The 25867-nt window shown below is 44.3% G+C and overlaps 1 protein-coding gene across 1 annotated transcript in view; it reads left to right on the top strand.

Moving 5' to 3' along the window:
* Positions 1-15804, top strand: part of LOC115099446 (carboxypeptidase B-like) — a 57738-nt gene extending 41934 nt beyond the window's left edge. Inside the window, exons 10-11 of the mRNA XM_029617097.1 lie at positions 1534-1618; positions 15574-15804. Of these exons, the coding sequence (XP_029472957.1) occupies positions 1534-1618; positions 15574-15761 (273 nt within the window). The 3' untranslated portion in view covers positions 15762-15804. The remainder of the gene's footprint in view (positions 1-1533; positions 1619-15573) is intronic.
* Positions 15805-25867: the final 10063 nt, after the last annotated feature.

Here is a 25867-nt window from a genome sequence, read left to right on the forward strand (position 1 = left end):
CATATTTATTAGAGGATTGTTTCAAGAGGGCTGATAAAGTCAGAGAAGAGTACATTGCCAGACATCTGTAGGGTTATGAATTAGATTATGGATTAAGCAAAGAATTTTGTATTGTATGCGAAAGCTAATGAGCAACCGTGGAGAGAGAAAAGAACTGGAGAAATGTTGATTCTTTATTTTTTATCCTGAGAGAATACAAGCAGCTGCATTTTGAACTAATTGTAGAGGGCAGAGAGAACAAGTAGGAAGACCAAGAAGTAGGCCATTACAGTAGTCAAAGCCATTCTTAGACATCATCCTAGTTACCTGGATAACATGCTTTGCACAAACAAACCTCCAGAACTCTTCATTCTTCTCAAATGGATTTGTTACTTATTCCTCACCAAATGAGATGAAAGAATGTATCCAAACTCGTTTTTTTTTATGCCAAGTGCATCCATTATGAAATGCCATTCCACGTGGCATACGTCAAATGGAATGACATTTATTCAGTGAGCAGAAACTTTATCCAGCTAACTTTAGCCAGATAAATATTCTGTTCACAGCACTGCTAAATATTGACCTCTCTAAAAATATGTCATAAATAGTATACATCAAATAACTATTAATTACCAAACTGCTGATTGAGCATTCCTAACTACTGCAATTATTTGATCAACTTAAAAGGATCCATTTTTCAAGGGGAGGGGGCAGGGTTTGTGAGTGTGAGACAGAGTGGATTGTGCCTAGTGTGTGCGTGTGGTGTGTGTGTGTATCATATTGGGTAGGATGTTAGAAAGGGGACGCAATGAGGAGCAGGACTAGGAATACCTCCCTCCTCTCCCCACCCAATGCAATTCAAATCCTCTCTCCCTTGATCCTGGATTCTATCCACCAGATCCTGGAACTTCTATTCCTTCCTTCCATCGTTCCTACCTCTTCTCCCCAGATTCTGGAACCCATTCCTCAACCCTTCTACTTCCTCCTCCCCTTCCTCAATCCAAGAGTTTCTCTCTCTCCCCCATCCCAGATTCCTAATCTTCCTCATCCTCTCCATCCCTAGTCCTCGTTCCTTCTCACTCCTCTCCCTTTCTTGTCACTCCATTCCAGATTCTCCTTCCTTCCTCTCCCCATCCCTGACATCTCTTCCCTGTTCTGATACTTAAGATCACTTTTCTTGACCCAATAAAATAAAATAAATCATACTAATAATTATAGGATAAGATTCTTTTTATAATTTAATGTAAAAGATGGAAATGTTTGCCAATTTGCTTCAGAATATTTTTTTTGCCACAGGATCTACCTCTGAGCTGCCACAGAAAGCTTTTCCCGAAAACTTCAGGGGTGGAAGAGAAGGGGCGGGGGCACCAAAATCTTAAATCCGTCAATGGTGGACATGCTGAGGATGAGGGCTGGTGGCAATGGATTCGGGGATTGCCAGCAACCTTTACCTTTTTATTTGTCAGTCCTGTATATTAACTGATTTACAAATGCCTGCTGAAAGTTATTTAACATTACTGTTCTTAATTCATCTCCAGTATTTATTCTTTACAGAATAACCTTGCTAAAGCTGCCGTAGGCCAGCTGACCTCACTGTACAGCACAAGATACACCTATGGTTCAGGAGCTGCAACAATCTGTAAGTAACAGCCTTATGGACTAATTATAATCGGAGGCCCCATTCTTCCCAAAACAAAAATTCAAAGATTCCGTGATATAAAACTGAAATTTCTATGACCCAGAATTAGATTACTTTTCACCTTGTTTTGCTCTTTTTTTCAGTGCTTATTTTGCCCTTTTTCTGTTTTGTGCAATTTTATTTCTTCTTTTTGCTTGTGTTACTTTTCTGTTGTTTATCTTGTTTCTGTCTTTTTTTTTTTACAGTTGCCCTGCTTTCTTCTTCCTGTCCTGCTATTCCTTCCCTCCCTTCCAGCTTCTCTCCTTTTCCTTCTTTCCCCAGTTTCTCATCTTCCAGCCCGTCTCACTCCGAGTCCAGCCTCGCTCCCCTGCTCTAGCTGGCATGAGTAAGATGCATGTTTAAATAACAGTGGAAATAATTTGGCCGTCACTGCATCCTCTGGATCTAAAAACAAGGAAGTTATTAAATGGCAATTAGAAACTTGAATGTTCCCATGTCAGCCAATTAGCTGCAAGTTCTAGTGAGCATTAATTAACAGCAAAAGTTTCCTGGAACTTCAAGTAAAAACTGAGAGCCAGATTTAATGAAATAAAAAATTAAGGGACTTATTAAGGGACTGATTAAGACTGTTCTCCCTATAAAAATAATACATTTGTATTTCTAGTAGTCTGCCTTTCCACTTCTAGCTGGTTTATAACATTTTTTCAGGTATGTCCCTTCCCCAAAGAGCTTACAATTTAACAGGTGAATTTTCAAATTAGTTACACATGTAAATGAAATGTACCATCGTAGCAATTTTCAAAAGCCATTTACCCATGTTTAATGCAGTTAATGTGGGTAAAACCTATTGACAATTCAATGACATATATTGTAGCAATTTTCAAAAGCACACTTACATGAGTGCATACATGTAAAACCTAGTTTTAAGCATGTAAATATTTTTAAGAATCGGGGAGGTAAATGGAAGATAGTGATTTACCAAAGGTCACACCAAATGTCAGTCAGAGAAGTGAAATTTGAATTCTGCTTTCTCTAGCCCCTAGTCCAGGGGTAGACATCTGCGGTCCTCAAGAGCCACAATTAGGCCAAGTTTTCAGGATATCCACAATGAACATGCATGAGATAATTTTGCATACAATGGAGGCAGTATATGTACATTTATCTCATGCATGTTCATTGTGGATATCCTGAATACCTAGCCTGTTTGTGACTCTCAAGGACCAGAGCTGGCTATCCCTCCCCTAGTCCATTGCTCCAACCACTAGGCTACTACTTTTCTCCCTTTCTGTAACTGATGAATCAAGTTATTTCTTTTTCTCTTAAATTCTATTTTCTACAAGTAACATTCCGCTTGCTAGAAAGCTCTATGACTAGTGTAACTTCCTGATTAACTCAGTCACATACAAAAATTCATTGTACTGGCGGTTTCTTTCCTAGGAAACAATGCGTCTGTCAGGCTCTCTAGTGAACTGAGACAACATACAAAGCCCCAACACTCAATTTCTTCCAGAAATACACCACACACTGTGGTGCTGGCGGTACTTTACAAAATAAAACTGTCTCTACGGAAGAACATTTATAACAAGGATGAAAGCTGCCAGTTCAATTATTTTTCTCTACCCCTATTGACAGGGCAGGATAAAAAAGTACAGATGATGTCCAGGCAAAATGTATTCAGTATCTTATAGCACTGGGAAGAATTATTACATCTGTTCACAAAAAAAGTCTTTTTTCACTAGAGGACTACAGATGTTAGAATTTTCATGCCGATGCACTATCAGTGAGTAAAAAAACGTGTGTCCAAACTGGGCGCATGCTTTTTGAACGTGCACACATCCACCTGTCCTGGGCGCTCGATGCGTTCCTAGCTCTTTGAATCGGGCGCCTAGGAGAAGTGGCTGTGCATCTACAACAGCCTGGCCAGAATTCCCTCCCCGCCACCGGCAGGGCTATTCCTAATTGGTCCTTTTCACTGACAACCTTCTGAAAGGGGATTGGTCCTTTCACTGACATGTGACAGTGAACAGACCAATCGGCAGGAAGTGAAGGAGTGAATAAATTAATAGCAAGTACCTGACACTTAATATTAATGTAGTCACTCCTTCATTCATTCCCTGCAGGGGTTCCGACTGAGCCAGACCTTGGGGATGCTGCTTTCTGTAGTTCCCCCTATAAGAAACCACAGAAAGCAAGATTTTTTTTTTTGTTAAGCAGTTGATCGGGACCTAATTCTGCTTTCTGTGGTTCCTCCTATTTAGTATCGCTAGGATACTAATAGGAGGAATCACAGAAAGCAGGATTATTTTTTTTTCATCAACCCTTGAGCACGCATGCTTTAATGCTTACTCCCAGGCAGACATTAAATTTGCAGTGATAAAATGGGTGCCATGGCTGTATGGCAATTTTTTGCATCGTGGTAATAGCTAATAGCCTCATCAACATGAATTTACATGTGAGAGTGCTATTAGTTAAGCGCTGGTTTGGACACACATTTCGGATGCGCTAATCCCCTTATTACATGAGGGGTTTTGGACTCACATCCAAACATGTAAAACCGTGCGCCCTGCTGAGTGCACTATGTTGCATCGGTCTGTATATTGCATACTGCAAAAAATATAATCTAGTCCTTTAATTCCTTCTTTAATCAGTGCTTACCAATCTCTTTCTTTCTGAGAGATAAAACTTGACATTTCTTAAGACCATTCAGGCTTAGGACCAGTTCCCATTTCACAGCTGTCAGGACTCCTTTTTGCATGGCATCCTAAGCTTCCCTCTTGTACACCGAGCCGTCTCCAGAAGAACACTGCTCAGCTCTTTTCCCTATCACAGAACTAACCCCCAATGTCTGTGTCCCCTTGCCATGACTGCAGACTCAGGGCCTGAAGAAACTGTACTATTTGGTAGAAGAAGCAGGCACTAATTCTATATTTCCCACCAAGGGATAACCTAAGCTTTCCTTACTGGCACTCTACTGTGGCCCCTGCTGGAAGATCCCAGTCACTACACTTTCCTCTCTACCTTGAAATTTCTCTTACTAGAGCATAAAATTACCTTTTCCCAGGATAAGTTATCACAGGGAAGCTATACTAGCATGCCTTTTGCTTCAGTAGATGCCACTGCCTTCTACAAGAATTATCTAATAATATGCATCATTGCTTGACGTTCCGGTGCTAGGAGTGGTGGGCATTAAAATTACAATGATTCCAGTGATTGATTACTTACATGTTATCAATGGCATAGTCTATACTAGAAGTTATATCACAATCTGAGAACAAAATAAACATAATAATAGCCCAAAGCCTGCACTTCGTGCTATAAACAATGGCCAGGACGTCTTAACACTATTTCAAGATCCAGTTTGCTTTTTCAGATCCACTGCAAAATATATAGTTTATCCATCTGCATCCTACGAGTATATGAGTACCAATTCTCCCACCAGTGCAAACTATTTTGAATTTGTGTTTTTACAAGATCCTAGAAAATAGATAAGAACCCCACAACCATGAGAAGTGCAACTCACCTCCTACCCCCAGCCTATTTACATAGAAACATAGAAACATAGAAATGACGGCAGAAGAAGACCAAATGGCCCATCCAGTCTGCCCAGCAAGCTTCCCTCATTTCTTCTCCCATACTTATCTGTTTCTCTTAGCTCTTGGTTCTAATTCCCTTCCACCCCCGCCATTAATGTAGAGAGCGGTGGAGGAGCTGCATCCAAGTGAAATATCTAGCTTGATTAGTTAGAGGTAGTAGGAGTAGTAACCGCCGCAATAAGCAAGCTACACCCATGCTTATTTGTTTTTACCCAGATTATGTTATACAGCCCTTATTGGTTGTTTATCTTCTCCCCTGCTGTTGAAGCAGAGAGCTATGCTGGATATGCATCGAAAGTGAAGTATCAGGCACATTTGGTTTGGGGTAGTAACCGCCGTGACAAGCCAGCTACTCCCCGCTTTGTGAGTGTGAATCCTTTTTTCTTCTCCCCTGCCGTTGAAGTTATGCTGGATATGCGTGAAGTATCAGTTTTTCTTTTCCCCTGCCGTTGAAGCAGAGAGCTATGCTGGAAATTCGTGATGTATCAGTCTTTCTCCGATGCCGTTGAAGTAGAGAGCCATGCTGGATATGCGTTGAGAGTGAAGTATCAGGTACATTTGGTTTGGGGTAGTAACCGCCGTAACAAGCCAGCTACTCCCCGCTTTGTGAGTGCGAACCCTTTTTTCTTCTCCCCTGCCGTTTAAGCAGAGAGCTCTGCTGGATGTGTGAAGTAACAGTTTTTCTTTTCCCCTGCTGTTGAAGCAGAGAACTATGCTGGATATGCATTGAAAGTGAAGTATAAGAATGGAGTGATCAAGCTAGTTGAAAGGCATCAGGAATAGAGGAAGGTGGAGGTAGTAATCTGGATATTTGGTTTGGGGTAGTAACCGCCGTAACAAGCCAGCTACTCCCGTCATTTATTGCCCATCCTTTCCCCTCAACCCATCTCCCCCCTCCTCCAGCCCCATTTTTTTTTAATTATTATTTTTTTTTTTAACTGTACCTGTAAGAACCCTGTATCATACTGCTATTTGAAAAAGAAGATCTTTATTGGATGTATATGGTCGCAGCATAAGTCAATTGCATACAACAAATCAATCCTGAATATAAAGAAATGTGCCATCTGACAAGGAAGGAGGATTTCTTTGTCAGCACAGTGAAAACCTATACAGGATCATTCCTAGCTTCCACAGAACTAACACAAAGGATGACAACAAATGAAATGCATGGGGAAGGCCTGAGAGATGCAATATTCCTGTGCTGTTTGCCTGACTCACATATGGGAAACTACCAAAGGGAAGCTGAACGAGAGAAAGCGAGCTATTGGTACAAATCCCCACTGATGCTAAATGAATGAAAATAGTAACCATTTTTGTGAAATACATACTTCCCAAGCTCCACTGAAGATTTTTCCAAGTACATGAAGACTTACCTTTTAAGACACCCAATTAAAACACTTGAAAGTTTAAGGCGTACATAGCAGAGAAAATTAATAAAAGGTTTTATGGTAAACTTTGAATGGACCACATGTCTCAAGCCTAGAGCCCCTCAAGGGCATCTCCAGTGGGTGCCATGGCATTGGTGCCCTGAATCATAACAGTGTGGCTGAGAACAAGAGCTGCTAAAATAAAGGGAATGTGAAGGAGCCTGTCACTGGATGCTAACCATCCTGTAAAAACCATCTACAAGGGGAAAAAAAAACTTTCGTGAGCCACCTGAGGAGTTTTGGCTGCCAGGCCTACATACGTGTCCTGAATGGGAATCATTTCAGGATAGCGGACAGAGAATGAGGAAAGAGATACCAAATCATACTTCTCGGGGCAGGCCCAATGATAGCCATCCAGGGTATGAACTTCAGTAGGGCACCCCGTATTCGTGAGCATTACCACAAACATAACCTAGGGCAAAGTCATGGAACAATCAGAGATTGCCTTTTCCCGAAATGAGTCAGAGTCGCAGAATGACCAGCAGTCACTGGGTATAGAAACCTGGGACCTATATGAGCCAGCGGAACAACCAGCTGAGACAAGCTGCAGACTGGTCAACACCATTGACCAGCTGACTTAGCAAGGGGGTTAACACATGACCTCAATCATAATGATGCAGCCGAGTGGACTAGGTGCACACAGATGAGGAATGGCGAGATGACATGCAGAAAACCATGCAAGGGTCACCATAGAGGCAACCCAGCAGAAAGCATCACATCAGTAACCTAAGAGCATTTGACTACCAAGCCTATATATATGTCCTGAATGAGAAGAACATCAATGTGCCTGGCTGAGGCAGAGAGGGCATGATATACTAGAATGTGATTTCCAAAAGCGTTACTACCATCATGAGTTAACGTGAAGCCATGAAACAAACAGATATGCTTCTAGTATCCAAGTGACAGAACAACCAGACCCTGCTGCAGATGGGAGCCCCCATACGAAACAGTGGAACAACCAGCTGAGACAACACAGGCCTAGACATTGTGAATGAGAAAATACAATGGCAATAAAAGCAGCCATCCTATGTGCCTCATTACCGACCAGAGACAGTATGATGCTTCTAAAAACTGAAAAATACTACCTGATCATATCGAATGCTTGGAATTGGAGGGTCTGTGCAAGGATTACAAGAGAACGCTGCAGCCTTCACTAAGCAACAGTTGCAACCCAGGGCAGTAGTGATATGGCTGCATTGTGCTTCCTGCATGGCATGAGGAAACTTGCATGGAGCAGGAGATGCAGTTCAAAGAGAACACAATGGGATTGGGGGTTGGGTTCCATGTAGAAATTTTAATGCACTTTGGATAAAATCACTACTGGGTAGGCTAGATGGGCCTTTTGGTCCTTATCTGATATCATTGCTCACCTCAGCCCCACTGCTTCCAGATTGGGCAGAAAGGGGGGCAGTGTATGTTCTTGCCAGCCCTTCCTACAAAATCACACTGGGGGAGGGAAATTGGCCGTCTGCTCCAAATCTCCATTACCAGCTGTGAATCCAACCACTGCTGCCCACCAAAAACTTTGCTTTGTTAGAAGGCTGCAGCTCCATTCGCTTGCTTAAGTCAGCTGAGCCAATTGCAAGATGGCCACCAAATGATTAGCTATGTTGGACCTGGAGAACAGACAAACACAAAATGGCCACGAGAGATGGAAACAAAATGGCTGAGTTCCAGGCCAATTGAAAGATGGCTGCCAAACTAACTTTGCCATACTGACTCAGAGGACAGCCAGCAGAGTATACCTTTCCTGCAGCACCCCATGCACTCCATTCCCAGCTGCATGCAAAACTAGCTGCCACTACTGAACCAATACTGCCCAGCCACAATGCCCATGGGCAATAATTTGTATCCCAGCACTGGAGCAGTCGACCATACCTGGGCCTCCTGCAGGACTGGATGTAGAAATAGGCAATGTAGGCAACTATATCCCATACCAAATTTTTATTGGTGCTGGAGTGTTGTCACTGCTGCCTAAGTCTAAATCAAACTCTGCTGCCTCATTTCTTTAGTGCAGATTCCGATGGCAGCTCAGGGCCTTCCACAGCCCTTCAGAGCTGTCAGGACTCTGCAGAGCTTCGCTGCTCACACAGGTTTCCCTGGTTGCAGGAAGTCCATGCAGAAGGAGACAACAGAGTGCCGCAGGGTCCTGTCAGCATGAAAGGGATGTGGAAGACTCCGTGCTGCCTTTCTCCTATTTTATTCCTGCTGCCATCGGAGCTGGTGCTGTGACTGCAAGGTGGGGGGGGGGGAGCAGGGAGGAGGGATCATAGCCTCCCTCTGTCCCTCCCCCACAGGAAAGAGGAGGAGGGAAAATTCCCCTCTCCCTCTATTGCCTATGGGCGCACATCAGCTTATCTGGGCCCACAATTGAAGCTGCACACACACACGAGCCCTGGGAAGTGGTTGATGCTGAAACAACCACAACTTGGTCTGGCCACCAGATGAGCCACTTGAAGGGGGTGATAGGGACAGAGATGCCTCAGCTACCCCCCACCTAGCACTCCCCAGAGAAGCAGAGCCAGAATGGGCAGCCACAGCCATGCCTTTATGACCCTAACTTGAGCTGAAGTCTGGCAGGGCATCCGAAGTCATCCAGGGGTGAAGGGAGGAGGAAACCAGATGCTCATCACCAGGCACCTCAGCAAACCTTGGTGAGCCATTGCACATAGCACACATCTGGAGCAGAGAGCCACCAAGCTTACAGTAGCAGGCCCCCCCCCCCCCCCCTTTTTTTTTTTTTTTTTTTTTAAATTACTGGTCAGACCCTAACATGGCGGCCTTGCAAGCCAAAAGGCGCCCTCTCTGGCACTCTCACTCTGTATCCCAGGCCAAATTACGTGGCTGCAAAAAAAAGTACTAACCCAGCCACCAGGCACAAATGTCCTTGGCTCATCTCTGTCACGATGGGCAATTCCCCAATAGTCACTGCAGAAGATTCACAACTAGGAAGAAGCTGTCCAATGCTGCCACTTTAGGGTGGGTGGGGGCAGAGCCAGGTGGCCACCCCCCTACTACATTGTTGGTCTCCATTCCATTTTTATTAATAGCTTACAAGCAAGGAACGGGTCTTGGCCCCATGCAGGCAGCTAATCACCGGCTCACAGAACTGATGTCCATGGGAGGATGGGACACCACACGGCCCACACCGAGACACACACAAAATGCCCCAGCAACACCCTGCAACCGGGAGTTGTGGTGGAGGGAAGGGGGCACGGACTAAACGAGAAGCAGCACCAGGAGCTGCCGTTTGCAGTGAAGCTTGCCAGGCCTTTGCCTACAATTGGAAGCCTGCCTGGACTGATCCCCCCACTCTTTTAATATATATATATTTTTTTTTGGAAAAATAAAATTACCAGTCAGCCATGGTCCAAAAGGGGCACAAGCCAAAAACAACATGAAGACTGCAGGGGCAGGCCGCAAATCCTGCCGCATTGAAGAGGTAGGGTCTTCCAAAAGCCACTGAAAGAAGAGGTTAGTGGTCGCCAGCCCACCCCTCAGCTTCCACTCTTTCTTCCTGGGCCATACCACTGGGATCTGGGGGTGATGCGCTGCCCCAGTTGTGACCTCCTCACCCCCTATATGGAGATGGTTTGGACCCTGAAAGCATCTACTTCTTAGCACAAACAGATCTTTCCTTTAAAAAAAAAAAAAAATTGTGATTTCACACAAGATGCAAGATGAGTCACAGTTTATAATTCAGATATTGACAAAGCTGTTTCTCAGTGATAGAGTTCTTGCATAAATATATACTTCTGGCGTATGCCAAGTATGTACAAATCTGTAAGCTGTTGATAGCTTCGGTTGTAGCACAATTTATAGTCTGAACTGCCTGTGAGTGGCCATAAAGTACGGTTTTATTTATTTATTTATTTATTTATTTATTTAAAAGTTTTATATACCGACATTCATCAATGATATCACATCGGTTCACAGCGTAACATGAAACTAGTGCCTGTGGCGGCGCTTTACATCGAACATGTTTAACATAATACAATTGAAACATATTGAAACATTATAACTAGAGAGTAAAGGAAAGGTAGGGGAAATAAAGATTTAAACTAAAATTAAAATAACATGTTTACAAGAGGGTAAAAGAGGAAAAAAGGAGGGGGGGAAAAGTGACAGAAGAAAAAAGTTAGGTTAATAAATTATTGTAGGCAAAGTTTGCAGGTATATACAATATGTACAATTATAGGGAATAACATAATTTAACAAATGTGCAGGGAGGGGGAGAAGGAGAGGAGAAGGGGGGGAAGAGAGATAGGAAGGGGGGTAGGGTAACACAGAAGGGAGGGAGGGGAGGTTGGGTGAATGCTTTAGTGAAAAGCCAGGTCGAGAGGGGAGACTCACCCACTATTAGTGAAAAACAAGGTCGAGGGGGGAACAGAGAAGGGGGGAACATAGATGAGAGCAGGGAGAATTTAAGTGTATGCTTTGGTGAAGAGCCAGGTCTTAAGCTTTCGCTTGAAAGTTTTTGAGCATTCTTCTTGGCGAAGTTCGACTGGCATTGTGTTCCAGAGGATAGGCCCGGCGATCGATAGCGCACGGGCTCTCGTGGAGGTTAATTTGTAGAGTTTAGGCGAGGTGGTGGGCATGGTGGCAAGATGAATGTGTCTAGTGGGTTTATTAGATTGGTGATATCGGAAAGTGTCATTAAACCAATTCATTTCGGGATTGTACAAGGCCTTATGAACAAGAGAGAGAGCCTTATATTGTATACGTGAGGCTATGGGGAGCCAATGTAGATCTTTTAGGACCGGTGTGATGTGATCGTGTCTGTGTGTGTTGGTCAAAATCTGGGCTGTTGTATTTTGTAGTATTTGAAGGGGGTGGATGGCGTTATTCGGTAGTCCGAGGAGGAGGGAATTACAATAGTCGGTTTTGGCAAAGATAATAGTTTGTAGGACCGTACGGAAGTCTGGGGGATGAAGAAGAGGCTTAAGTTTCTTAAGGGTTTGAAGTTTAAAGAATCCATCCTTTAGTATATTACTGATGAATTTCTTCAGTGTGAAGTGACCATCGAGAATGATTCCCAGATCACGGACTTGTTGAGCAAATGGGATGTGTGGAAGGGGGGAGGAGTTAAGTTGGTTTTGTGGTGAGATAAGCATGATTTCAGTTTTAGTGGTATTGAGAGCTAAGTGGATGGAAGATAGGAGATTGTTTATGGATTGGAGAGTATCTTTCCAGATATCCATGGTTTTCGAAAGAGAGTCAGTAATGGGGATGAGCAACTGAACATCATCAGCGTATATATAGTGAGGGAGGTTGAGGCTGGAAAGGAGGTAACAAAGGGGTAAGATGTAGATATTGAAAAGGGTTGAGGAGAGGGATGAACCTTGTGGGACACCTTGCTTGAGGGGTATGGCCTTGGAAACATGGTTTCCTAGCTGAATTTTGAAATTTCTGTTACTGAGGTAGGAGTTGAACCAATTGAGGGCAACCCCTGTGATGCCAATTTCAGTTAATCGCTGTAGGAGAATGGAGTGGCTGATGGTATCAAATGCAGAGGAGATATCAAGAAAGGCGAGAATATAAGATTGTCCTTTCTCGAAACCTTTGAGTATATGGTCTGACAGAGAGAGTAAAAGAGTCTCAGTGCTGTGAGATTTCCGAAAACCGTACTGAGCAGGTGCAAGAATGTGGTTGTCATCAAGGTATTCAGTGAGTTGTTTGTTTACGGTTTTTTCGAGGTTGTTTGTGATATAATCCATTGTCTGATTTAGGTAGCCATAACCACACTTTGGGTTGTCTTTGAATTTCCACTTCTAAAAATGAGAACAACATCCAGGTGAGGTTTTAAAGCAATTTATAGAGAATGAAATATTCCTTGGACAATCTAAACCATATGGAGCTCTTGTAGAATTCCCAACGAGGAATTATTAGGAACATCAGTGAAGTTCCACAGTGCAGGCCAATGTTCAACAATGGGACCACTTGCTTCCAGTTGTTTTGCACACATCCAAATTTTGTTACAGGGCCCGAGATAGTGTTGGGCAGGATTGTGTAGGTCATGAAGTAGCAGAATCTCTAGGCGCTCTTAGATCATTTTGAGCTGTTTTAATGTTGCATTGTTTCTGCAAAAATTGAAGGCATGATGTAAACCAGGACAGATAACCACTCTGTTAGGGATATTTTTATGTGCCTGTTATTGACCGGGAATACAATTAATCTGGACCTTTACTTTAAAATGGTTGCTTGATGCCCAGACAAGTACACATTAGCCAGCACCAGAGTACACTTGAGCGAGTGTAGCTGTCTGGAGTCTAAATGGAAACCAAGTGCAAATATAAACTGAAGTCAGTTTACTAAACCAAGGGCTGGAGGGTGGCTATTGACTAAGTTATTTCATTGAGTTGGTTATTGATAATAACTCTTCTCATATCTCTCCAAGGAAGTGGAGAGGAAGAATAAGAGTAAGCAGTGTGCTCTGATTCCACCAGGCTGCATAGCATATGCTGTACTGTAAGTCAATCGAATGGATGAATTAGCCATCTTTTGCCTCATGCATTATCATCATCAAAATATACTCAGACTTCTCGGAGTCATTCTTTGCCTCACACACAGGGCAGGTCTTTGGGTAGGGTGAACTAGGCTGGCACCTGGGGCAAATAAATAAATAAATAAATAAAGGGGCATCACTGGCATCACACATTTGGCTGGTCTGCCAGTGAGCCAGGCAGCACTGGTGCTGGCTGAGCATGGACTTGGTGGTATCCGACCCCCTGAGGAAGGAGGTTTCCCCTCCGAAACACGTCGTGTCGGAAAGAAGTCGGACCTTACCATCTCCTTCACTAGCTTTTGCCAACTTGACATCGGTTATTGAAGTTGCAAGTTAAGTACAACTCTTTCAGCACTCTTGAGACTATTAGTGCATTGGGACAGCTGTTATCCATAAGCGTCCCGTAAAATTTAGCTCATTGAGACCTATGATTATACCATAAGGAGAAGCTTGCGCCACTATAAGTTCTCATTAAGCCTAGATATTGGGCACTCAACATATGAGGTCTCAGTGAGTCTCCCACCCTCCATTTTCTTCAGGAATATTTGATTTATAGACAACATAGACAATGTCATTGATATTGTCTATGTTGTTTGAAATGAATGCACTCCTCAGAAACAATCTGCCCAGCAAAATTTAGCCGCGGAGAGGGGGCAATAATCTAAATCTTGGGGTTTGTCCACTATCTCCAAATGTTAGCAAGACAAACCATTTCAATATTGACTTCATACAAATTTTCCAAGTGAGCTAAATTCTTTAAAAGAAATCTCCACATGAACATGAAAATCCTTTTACTATATACAGAAAGTACAGTTATTTGATGTGGGGAGTTTCTTTTGTGAAGTATTTTTTTCATACTTGTAAGAAGCACAGGAAGAGACTTGTTTCAGGCTGTTTTGGGGGGAGGAAAGAGAAGAGTTGGAGACTGGTGGGGGGAGAACAGTATTTGGATTGTGGGAGAAGATGGGGCATGTAGGGATTCAGAGATTTGGAAGGTAGGGAGTAGAGCTGGGACTTGGGACTGGGTGGTGAGAGTAGGGTCTAGGAGACTGAGCAGGGACTGAGGTAGAGGGACTCGGCGATTGGGTGGGGAGTGTTAGATTGGCTGGGGGTACGAGTGGGTGGTGTGAGATGGGGGCTGTAGGGAGTCAAGCTGGAAAAAATAAAATGGGTCCATCCACAGACGTTTTCTCAGCGCTACATAAGTGGTTAAAGCAGCCCTGGATCCAGGACAGGAGGAGCACCGGCCCTGAGTGAGGAGGAATGGAGCCGCTGAGCTTGGAAGGGCAGGACAGAAAGGGAGGGAATGCCTGGAGAGAGAGGGAGGGGAGAATGCTAAAAAGGAACAAAGGTGGGGGAAAAAAGGAGGAAATGCTTGGAGTGAGGAGGAAAAGGGGAGAGAATAGCTGGAGGGAAGAGAAATGGGAGAATGTTGAGGGAGGGAAACAGGAGAACAAATAGATGGAAGGAGGGAGAAGAGGGAAGAATGCAGGAGAGAGGGGGGAGGGGTAGACTGCCTGGAGAGAGTAGGGAGAGAAGGGGGAATAATGCCAGGAAGAAGGATAGAGGGGAAGAGAGCATGTCAGGATGGAGGGAGGAGGAGGGAGAAGGGGAAGGGAATGGTGGTTGGGAGGGGGTGCTATCAACAATCCACACAGGGTGACATTTGGGGTAAACCTGGCCCTACTCACACATTGTCTTTCTCTCCATGGCAGGTGGTAAACAAACCACATTCTGGAGAACAATGGGATTTCTCAAAAAAGTGACCACAGCATTTTAAATAAAAAGGAGGATTTAAGAGCACCTTTTGGAGTGCTCTTTCCTTTCTTCAAACTGAATGGAGCCCCCTCAGCACAACCGCCACACTTTAATCTGAAGGGTTATTTTCTGCTGCCGGTGTCCATTCTTGAAGCCCCTTAAGCTTCGCTCTCCCCCATCAATCGTGTTTGCTGCTGAGCTTCTTCATTTTTCAAACTTTGCTTAAAATTAGGGCCAGCCAGGTTTGCTGATTCATGTCTGCGTGTGTGTGTGTGTGTGTGCTTAAAGGATAACTCTTCATCCCAGGGCTTCCCAGACAGGTCTAGAGGACCCCCACAGTCACTTAGGCTTTCAGGATGCCCACAATGAATCTGCATGAGATACACCGAAGACCTACTATATGCAACTTGATCTCATGCATATTCATTATGGCCATCCCGAAAATCTGTCTGGCTGTGGGGCCCTGCTGTATCCCGAAACATCCTTTCTCCCAGGTGAGCATAAACTATGGTTCAGACTAAATCTGGACTAGTTTACGTGTACCTGTTAAAGGGGAAGGACTGTGAGAGAGGGTAGTCTTTGTGTTATAAATTCAGATGTAATTCTCTTAGTGTTTCATGACTTCTCTTAGTGTTTCATGACTTTTTCTGTTTCTTTCTTTTCCTGCTGCAGATCTTGCTGCTGGCGGCTCTGATGACTGGGCTTACGACATGGGAGTTAAGTACTCATTCACCTTCGAGCTGCGTGACACCGGCAGATATGGCTTTGTCCTCCCGGAGTCGCAAATAAAACCAACCTGCGAAGAGACTTTCCTGGCAGTAAAATACATCGCTAACTATGTCCTCAACAATCCCTATTAAAGAAGGGCGTCAGGGTTATTAAAGAGAATTTGCTTTACATGTTCCTCTGTGTTGCTGCATTTCTTTGTGTCATTCAATGAAATTACTAGCCATAACTCACGGAAATGAATTAGTAAGTCTATGCCTTAACAGAGTTTGTACTTGCTGCTGTTTCTTGTGTAACCCTTTGTCCGAGATTTTACTGCTTCCCTAGGACCATAAAAACATTTCTTATCTGAGGCGGTCTTCACAGGCACATTCCCCCTTCTTGCAGATCCCAAGGTGTGAGTTTTTTCTATGGGGATGAAGGTAGGCCTTCGTGCCCTGGGCACTGGTGCACTTCTCCTTAAGTGTGTGTATTTCTCTGTAGTTGTCTTAGCTGCTGGGACAAACAGGCTGGACACAAACTGGGTAGTCAAATAAAATGTACTGATTATCTCAAAAACTTCCATCAATGTCCAATAGGGATTCCACAAATGAAACTGTACCATTGGCATATTTACACTGTCTTCCTGGGTTCTGCGCTCATGTGCTAAGTTCCTGGGAGGGAGCTTAACACTTTTCCTCTCAGTGTATAAACTGTCCCGGTGGGTTAGGGAAATCCCCTGAATCCTGGAAAAATCTTACCTGAATCCAGTGTTCTGTCGCTTGTGTCCTGGTTCCTTAGGGTAGAGATCCTGTTGAGGGTCTCCTGATCATCTTCCTTCTTCCTGAACTTTCAATAGATGTGACTTCTCTGAAGGAAAAGTCTCATGCATGCAAGAAACCAGCTAAAGCAGCCCAGCTTCCTGGAGAAGAGGGATGGATCAAAATCCTCCTCACAACAAAAAGGGGAAACCTTCTGCAGTTCCAAAAATCTCTCTCTCTCTCTCTCTCTAAATCTCTCTCTCGCTCTATCTCTATCGCTCTCTCTCTCTGGCTGGGGTGATGCTGTCGCTGGTCTTGCTCCTTCTATGGGTAGAAGGATAGCTCATAGATCTTTAGCCCTTGTCCTCAGGATCCAGGAACTACCTTCACCATAAGGGTTCAAGGTTTTACTCCAGTCACCAAATATCCAAAAATCTCAATAAAGTCTCTTTTTAAAATAAGGCAGACCCTCTCAGGCAGGGAGTGCACTGAGAGGGGGGGTCTCTTCTAAACTCAAGTTCACTAAGTTGGGTTAGTAGGCCCAACTTAGCAGGGAAACACTTTCCAAAGACCAATTCAAACTGACCACACTGCTTCTACTTCTAGCCACCCCCCCCCCCCTCCCAAGTAGACTGAGACCGCCAATCACAGCCAGCCTCAACGGAGGGGCTGCCTAGGACTGATGTCTCTCACTGAGCTGGCAGGAATCGAGGGCCTTTTAGTGGCTGACTAGGAGGTTGCCACACTTGCTTATTTCCTTTAAACTGACTAGGAAAAAATCTTTGACAACTTCAGAAGATTAGACTCTGTATTGATTTCTATCCTAGTTTCCTACAAGAAAAATGTTCTTATAAGATCAACATGTCTGTGTGACTGTGTCCCCTTCCATAAGTGGTGTCCCCTCCTCCCCAATAATTTTTGAACCATAGATTCAATTTCATTCAAATATCTGCCACAGACACTAGAGCACCCCATGAATCTCAGCTTACACTTTCCATGTGCTCATGACAATCACGACTCTTAGAATCCCAGTTTCTTTCGATTCAGTAATGTCAGAGAGGTCAGAGCACATTGTGATATCATCAGGTTGCCCTGATCACATAGGGCTTTATTTACTAAGCATTTTTCCCATAGATAAATACATGCCACACGTCAACTCTGTCTAAAGAAGAAGAAGAGAAATTGATATCTCAGGGAGATCAGAGCTCATTAGGAATGTGCATTCATTTGAAATGGAAGCAGGAATTTTATGAAATTTCCCATTTTATTTCCATTTGTTTTTAAAATGAAAGAAATGTTGTTAAAAAAATTAATACAGCTGCCAATCTGCAGCAAAACAAAAAAAAACTATTCCTGGGCCCACCCATCTCTAGACCCTCTTACCCTCTTGATGAAAATGTAATCACGGGGTAGTAGTGAACCCCTGTCATTCCTACCCAGCCAGTGCCATTATTGGAAATGGTGCCAGCAGACTAAGACTGACGGCATTGTATATATGGACAGACACAATGTCAGATGACTGACAACAGTTTTACTGAATGCAACAAGAATAAGACCACAACTATAAAAATCTACAACACAACCCAGATTTGATATAAAGAGATGGCTTTACATGTAAAAAGAGATCTGTAAATGTAATGATAGACTACGTCTTTAATAGACAATTGCCCTTTTGTAGACCATATGAGGTAACATTTCTCTAGCAGCTTTTATCGATATATATGATGTAACCATATAGCTCTTTGTCCAGGAGAAAAAGCTAAGTCAGTCATATTGTATGCAGGCAGATCCATTCCTATTATTTTGTAGAAAAATCAGTTGGGAATTCAGAACTGTACCACTATGCATGCAATGAGGCAAAACCAGGACAGGCTCAGTCTGTCTTCTTGACATGGAGCTATCTGGTTACCATATCTACGAGTGGTAATTTTTGGTCCTTGTGGTTATATGTCAGAGGTGGCCAACTCTGGTTTTCAAGAGCCACAAACAGGTCTAGTTTTCAGGCTATCCACAAGGAATATGCATGAGAAAGATTTGTATTGAGAAAGATTGCCTCCATTGTATACAAATACATCTCATGCACATTCATTGTGGCTCTTGAGGACCAGAGCTGGCCACCTCTGTTATTTGTTTATAAGTCTCCTCTTGCGTGATCAGGAATAAGCAACCTCCAGTCCTCAGTTAGGTTTTCAGGATATCCCTAATGACTGTGCATGCAGATCTATCTCATGCATAGTCATTAGGAATATCTTGAAAACCAGACTGGCTTGGTGCTCTCGTGGACTGGAATTTGCTTACACCTGTGCATGATAGAAGACTTCAATCCTGGAAATGGGTTGTACTGCTTGGAGAAAGTAAGCAACTAGGTTTGTACTATGTGACTCTTTCTAAAAGACAGGAAACAGAGAGTAGGATTAAAAGGACAATTTCTCAGTGGAAGGGAGTGGACAGTGGAGTGCCTCAGGGATCTGTATTGGGACCCTTACTTTTCAATCTACCTTATAAATGGCCTGTGACCGACGGCCCGCAAATGCGCAGTAGAGCACAGCTCTACTGCGCATGTGCGGGCAAGGACGTCGGTCAGAAAAAAAAATGGCGGTGGGGCCGCAGGAGCGGGAGGAGAAGCAGCGGCGCCGCGCGCGCGCGGCGCCGCTGCTTCTCCTCCCGGAGTTAATGGAGCCGGGTGCCCTCACCCGGCTCCATTAACTCCTCTCGCTCCTGCCGGCAGATCTCGGGGGGGGGGGTGTCACTCCCGCGCCCCCCCCCCCCCCGAGATCTGCCGGCAGGAGCGGGAGGAGAAGTAGCTACTTCTCCCCAGATCTGCCGGCAGATCTCGGGGGGGGGGGGGGAGAGACAGAGGGATGTAGCCCGTTTTAACGGGCTTAACGGCTTGTATATTTATAAATGATCTGGAAAGAAATACGACGAGTGAGATAATCAAATTTGCAGATGACACAAAATTGTTCAGAGTAGTTAAATCACAAGCAGATTGTGATAAATTGCAGGAAGACCTTGTGAGTGGAAAATTGGGCATCCAAATGGCAGATGAAATTTAATGTGGATAAGTGCAAGGTGATGCATATAGGGAAAAATAACCCTTACTGTAGTTACACGATGTTAGGTTTCAAATTAGGAGCTACAACCCAAGAAAGAGATCTAGGCGTCATAATGGATAATACATTGAAATCGTCGGTTCAGTGTGCTGCGGCAGTCAAAAAAGCAAACAGAATGTTGGGAATTATTAGAAAGGGAATAGTGAATAAAACAGAAAATGTAATAATGCCTCTGTATCGCTCCATAGTGAGACCGCACCTTGAATACTGTGTACAATTCTGGTCTCTGCATATCAAAAAAGATATAATTGCGATGGAGAAGGTACAGAGAAGGGCTACCAAAATGATAAGGGGAATGGAACAACTCCCCTATGAGGAAAGACTAAAGAGGTTAGGACTTTTCAGCTTGGAGAAGAGACGACTGAGGGGGGATATGATAGAGGTGTTTAAAATCATAAGAGGTCTAGAACGGGTAGATGTGAATCAGTTATTTACTCTTTCAGATAGTAGAAAGACTAGGGGGCACTCCATGAAGTTAGCATGGGGCACATTTAAAACTAATCGGAGACAGTTCTTTTCTACTCATATCTAAATAACAGAACTTTTCAAGTTCAAATTAAAAACACTCTATCCGAAAAGATCAACCTAAAAACAGGAGTCCCACAGGGGTCAGCACTATCTGCTACGCTGTTCAATATATACCTACTGCCATTATGCCATCTCCTTGCAGGTCTTGGAATCATACATTACATTTACGCTGATGACATCCAGTTAATCCTACCAATTGATGAAACTATTGAAAAAACATTAGGCTTGGCCATGATGTATCTGGACATAATAAAACAACTACTAAACCAAATGGAGCTGATAATCAACATTGACAAAACCGAATTTATACACTTAGGGGCGGATTTTCAGAGCCCTGCTCGCCTAAATCCGCCCAAAACTGGGCGGATTTAGGCGAGCAGGGCCCTGCGCGCCGGTGAGCCTATTTTACATAGGCCTACCGGCGCGCGCAGAGCCCCGGGACTCGCGTAAGTCCCGGGGTTCTCCGAGGGGGGCGTGTCGGGGGCGTGTTGGGGGGGGCGGGCCCGGTCGTCGCGGCGTTTCAGGGGCGTGTCGCAGCATTTTGGGGGCGGGTACGGGGGCGTGGCTACGGCCCGGGGTGGTCCGGGGGCGTGGCCGCGCCCTCCGTACCCGCCCCCAGGTTGCGGCCCGGCGTGCAGGAGGCCCGCTCGCGCGCGGGGATTTACTTCTCCCTCCGGGAGGCGTAAATCCCCGGAGAAAGGTAAGGGGGGGGTGTAGACAGGGCCGGGCAGGTGGGTTAGGTAGAGGAAGGGAGGGGAAGGTGAGGGGAGGGCGTTAGAGGATTCCCTCCAAGGCCGCTCCGATTTCGGAGCGGCCTTGGAGGGAACGGGGGTAGGCTGCGCAGCTCGGCGCGCACCGGCTATACAAAATCGATAGCCTTGCGCGCGCCGATCCAGGTTTTTAGCAGATACGCGCGGCTCCGCGCGTATCTACTAAAATCCAGCGTACTTTTGTTTGCGCCTGGAGCGCAAACAAAAGTAGGCCTATTCGCGGAGTCTGAAAATCCGCCCCTTAGAAAGGAAAAGCCTGAATATCACACAAACTCCAATATTGATCAATAACAGCAAACAAATTGACTTAACTAAGAAAGTGCGCAATCTCGGAGTAATTATTGACAATGAACTAAACCTCAAACAACACATATCTCTAAAGGTAAAAGAAGGATATGCTAAACTCATGATACTCAGAAAACTTAAGCCATTACTATCCCTACCAAACTTTCGCACTGTTCTTCAATCTCTGATATTTGCAAGCACAGACTACTGCAATGCTCTGCTACTAGGCCTACCCAACACCACAATAAGACCACTACAGATTTTACAAAATGCTGCAGCTAGAATTCTCACTGGAAAAAGCAAAAGAGATCACATATCCGATACACTTGCCGCTCTACATTGGCTACCTATAGAACAAAGAATACAATTCAAAGCACTGTGTTTAATACACAAACTCATCCACGACGAAAAAGCAGAATGGCTGAACACAGCACTTAAAGTACACGTCCCACACAGAAATCTAAGATCAGCAAACAGAGCACTTCTACCCATTCCATCCGTAAAAACAGCAAGACTCACCCAGGTGAGGGATCGCGCATTATCCCTAGCCGGACCCACATTATGGAACTCCATGCCCCTTGACCTCAGACTACAGAGCAATCATAAATTTTTCAAAACGCAACTCAAAACCTGGCTTTTCAAACAAGCCTTCAAGAAGGAGAACGAAGCAGGAAATTAATTAAATGAAGTTAAAGATAAGCGGCATAAAGCACCCAACGACTATTTTCCAGCCCCTAATGGAATTAGTTCAACCTATTTTAACTATAGTCAACCTTCAGAATGAAACTCTACTCAACACTCATCCACAGTAATGTCTTTTGATATAAACTCATATTTGTTACCGAATTCTAATGGCACCACCCATGTAAATTATGAGATATATTTTCCTTTGATATAGGTGCCCTATTGTAAACCGTTATGATGGTGAATAACTTAATGACAGTATATAAAAGCGTTTAAATAAATAAATAAATAAATAAATAAATAAACAATTAAACTCTGGAATTTGTTGCCAGAGGATGTGGTTAGTGCAGTTAGTATAGCTGTGTTTAAAAAAGGATTGGATAAGTTCTTGGAGGAGAAGTCCATTACCTGCTATTAAGTTCACTTAGAGAATAGCCACTGCCATTAGCAATGGTTACATGGAATAGACTTAGTTTTTGGGTACTTGCCATGTTCTTACGGCCTGGATTGGCCACTGTTGGAAATAGGATGCTGGGCTTGATGGACCCTTGGTCTGACCCAGTATGGCATTTTCTTATGTTCTTATGTTCTTATGTTCTTATGTCTGCAGTACTTGGTGTTTAATTAAAATATTATAATTCTGTCGTCAGGGGCTCACTCCTGCATTGATTAGACTGACTTTCCTGGAAAACCTAGAGAAGTCTAGCACCAAACTTTTCAGTTCAGTTTGTTATTTTGGTTTTGGGGAGTTCATGTTTTCAGTTCGCTAAATGCTTTTTTTATTTGTTTGGTGTGTTTACCAAAACATTAAAATCACAAAAAATACCTCCAAAATGAAAAAAAAAAGACCCAGTAAAAAATGGGCTTCCCTCAGCTCTAACCACCCTCCCACCCTGCCAAATTTTAAGCCAGATCCCGGATCTGCCCAGCCGGGGACTCTCTGGTCCCCTCCGATCCCCACTCCTGCCACAAAATATATCTAGTGCAGGGCTTACCCAGCTGGTCCTCCCTAGGCCCAGCTGGGGCTTTCTTGGGTCATTCCTACCCCCCCCCCAGTTCAAATTTTCCAGTGCCAGGGAGCTCCCACTGCACCCAGAAATGCACCTCCCCTTTCTGGGTCCTTTAGAAAAGCCTAAAGGGCAGGAGCAAAGCCTCAAATCCAAAGCTCAAAAATTGCACCGTCTGCTTAAAGGATGCCGCCAAAGTGATGGGCCGCAGTGGATTTATTTTGTGGTGGAAATTGGGATAGGAGAGGCCTAGGAAGGATAAATGTTGGCAGGGAGAGAAGGTGATTGGGGCCGTGGAAGGCACAGTATTTATTTGTTTATTTTGTCGATGCGGCTATGAAAATCCCCTAAACATTTGGGTATTTTTATAGGAGGCCATTTTGGGCTTGCTCCATTCAGAACAAACTGAAAGTGGCCTTTTATTTTTGGCATTCATTTAAAAGAAATGCACCTCCCCAGGAAAATCCTCACAGTAGAGGCTGGTGACGTCGGCAGACTTTTACTGTGTCCCACAAAACACAGGAGGCTCAATTCACCAGCAGAGGTTTGGAACTTCACTAGACAAATGGAAGCTGAACAAATGGTTTTCATATGGTAATAAAAGGGGAAACTCAGCTGCTATTCAGTGTGGTTTGAAAGAATCCCAAATTTGTGCAGAAAAACCCGAATGAAGATATTCAGAACACGCTAGAGGTGGACCTGTCTTTATTGCTCCATCATCAGGTTCGGCTCTGCCTCTGGCCCCACCCCCATAGATAAGTGGCTTTCATTTGCTTCCCCAAGGCCTGAGAGCAGAAGCAGGTCCAAGTGGCCTCCCTTTTCCCCACATAGCTCTCATTATTTTCTAGAGAAGCAAAAATGTGTTTTTAGCCTACTTTCTGAAGGATAAGAAACAGATGGCTTATGAGGTTGCTATATCTGTATATGTGTGTGTGAGTGTTCCTAATAAGTTTTTGTTTTGTGTCCTGGCCACACCACATTTTCAGGAAATGTCAAGGATGACATGAGGACTCTAACAAAGGGGATACTTGGGATCCACGCATACATAGAGACCACGAATGCACACGTGAAATTAGGCTCCTTCACTTGTGGGTGGAACTTCTTGTTCTGTTTTCAGATATCTGATGAGTGCTAGTCAAATGTTGCTCAAACATCTGACATATGGCTGCAGCATTAACCTCATGCCCCTTATGTATGCCACGTAACTCAGCTATAGGTTACATCAGTTGATTTTCTTCAGCTAATGAACTCAACAGTTCAGGCAGTTGCTTAAGCCTGAAAACGTGCATCATATCTCCTTTCCAGCTGCGGATTTCATTATAGGGCTGACCGCCTTGCTGGAAGCTCTTTGGGGTGCTAGCCACTTCCTTGGACTGACTGAAACAGGAGGAGAGTGTGGAGAGTGAGAACAAACACCTAGCCTGTTTCTCATGAGAGGAAAAGGGAGTCTCCACTTCAGACTCAGAATCAAACGGCCGGCTGTACAGTTTAAGTTCCTTCTTTACACCAGGAACTAAATATTTCTATGTTTCTTTTCTTTATCCTTTTTGGTTATCAACCTTTTTTGGCCTTCTATCTGAGATAGAGAGCCTGAACAAAATCAGGGCTTAACATCCTACCACTTGCACCCACTGAGGAAACAAAACCATTTGAACTGTGACCAAACGGGGTTATTAAATCTCCTGTAACACAAAATAAAACCCCGATATAACTGATTATGTAAGTGGTTATTAGAAAAGTCTTTTTGACACAAAAATATATCATATTACAATCGTTTGGAAGAAAGAAATCGGCGTGAAGCAAAATGTCTCTATCTGGTGTTCTAATACCTAGTTGACTCTGCAACGGTACTCATTTGATGCCATCATTGGCTCCTATTAGCTTATCTCAAACTCAGACTCAGTTCAAAGCAAAGCTGGCCCATTCCATGCACCAAGATCTTCAAAAGACAAAAAGAGAGATTCTTCTGCTGGCCACATATATAATGGCTAGTAGGAGGGAGAGAGAAGACAAAAAGTTAGGTCAATTGTGAATTTACTTCACTTGCTGAGAAGAGTTTGGTAATTCATATTTCACCATAAAAGTTATTTCTTAATTATTGGTATCTATTTTAGGCACTAAAGTGGGGATTGACTGTTGGGAGCTTCTCAGAGCATTAGCAGCTCTCCGTCATCTAAGCTAGGAGTTGGAGGCCTTGAAAATGCAATGGTAAAATTGCCGGACCAATTCCGGCATCAAATGAGTACTGTTGCATAGTCAACTAGGTATTACAACTCTGATACTCCTCTGTGCCACAGAAATCAGGAGACTGCTGAGGGCACAGGTTGGGTAGATAGGGTTTTCTTCAGTGGCTCTTGGATACTCGCGTCAGATACTAGTACTGCTGGCAACACAGATAAGGGCATCGATGTTTGCATCTGTATTTCCTCCGGGGCTGCAGGCCTTCAGGACGTAGGGATGTGAATCGTTTTAGGACGATTAAAATTATCGTCCGATAATTTTAATATCGTCTTAAACTGTTATGGAACACAATACAATAGAGATTCTAACGATTTATCGTTATAAATCGTTAGAATCGTGAGCCGGCACACTAAAACCCCCTAAAACCCACCCCCGACCCTTTAAATTAAATCCCCCACCCTCCCGAACCCCCCCCCAAATGACTTAAATAACCTGCGGGTCCAGCGGCGGTCCGGAACGGCAGCGGTCCGGAACGGGCTCCTGCTACTGAATCTTGTTGTCTTCAGCCGGCGCCATTTTCCAAAATGGCGCCGAAAAATGGCGGCGGCCATAGACGAACACGATTGGACGGCAGGAGGTCCTTCCGGACCCCCGCTGGACTTTTGGCAAGTCTTGTCGGGGTCAGGAGGCCCCCCCCAAGCTGGCCAAAAGTTCCTGGAGGTCCAGCGGGGGTCAGGGAGCGATTTCCCGCCGCGAATCGTTTTCGTACGGAAAATGGCGCCGGCAGGAGATCGACTGCAGGAGGTCGTTCAGCGAGGCGCCGGAACCCTCGCTGAACGACCTCCTGCAGTCGATCTCCTGCCGGCGCCATTTTCCGTACGAAAACGATTCGTGGCGGGAAATCGCTCCCTGACCCCCGCTGGACCTCCAGG

Source organism: Rhinatrema bivittatum, chromosome 9, assembly GCF_901001135.1.
Source record: "Rhinatrema bivittatum chromosome 9, aRhiBiv1.1, whole genome shotgun sequence".
In the NCBI taxonomy this organism is placed as follows: domain Eukaryota; kingdom Metazoa; phylum Chordata; class Amphibia; order Gymnophiona; family Rhinatrematidae; genus Rhinatrema; species Rhinatrema bivittatum.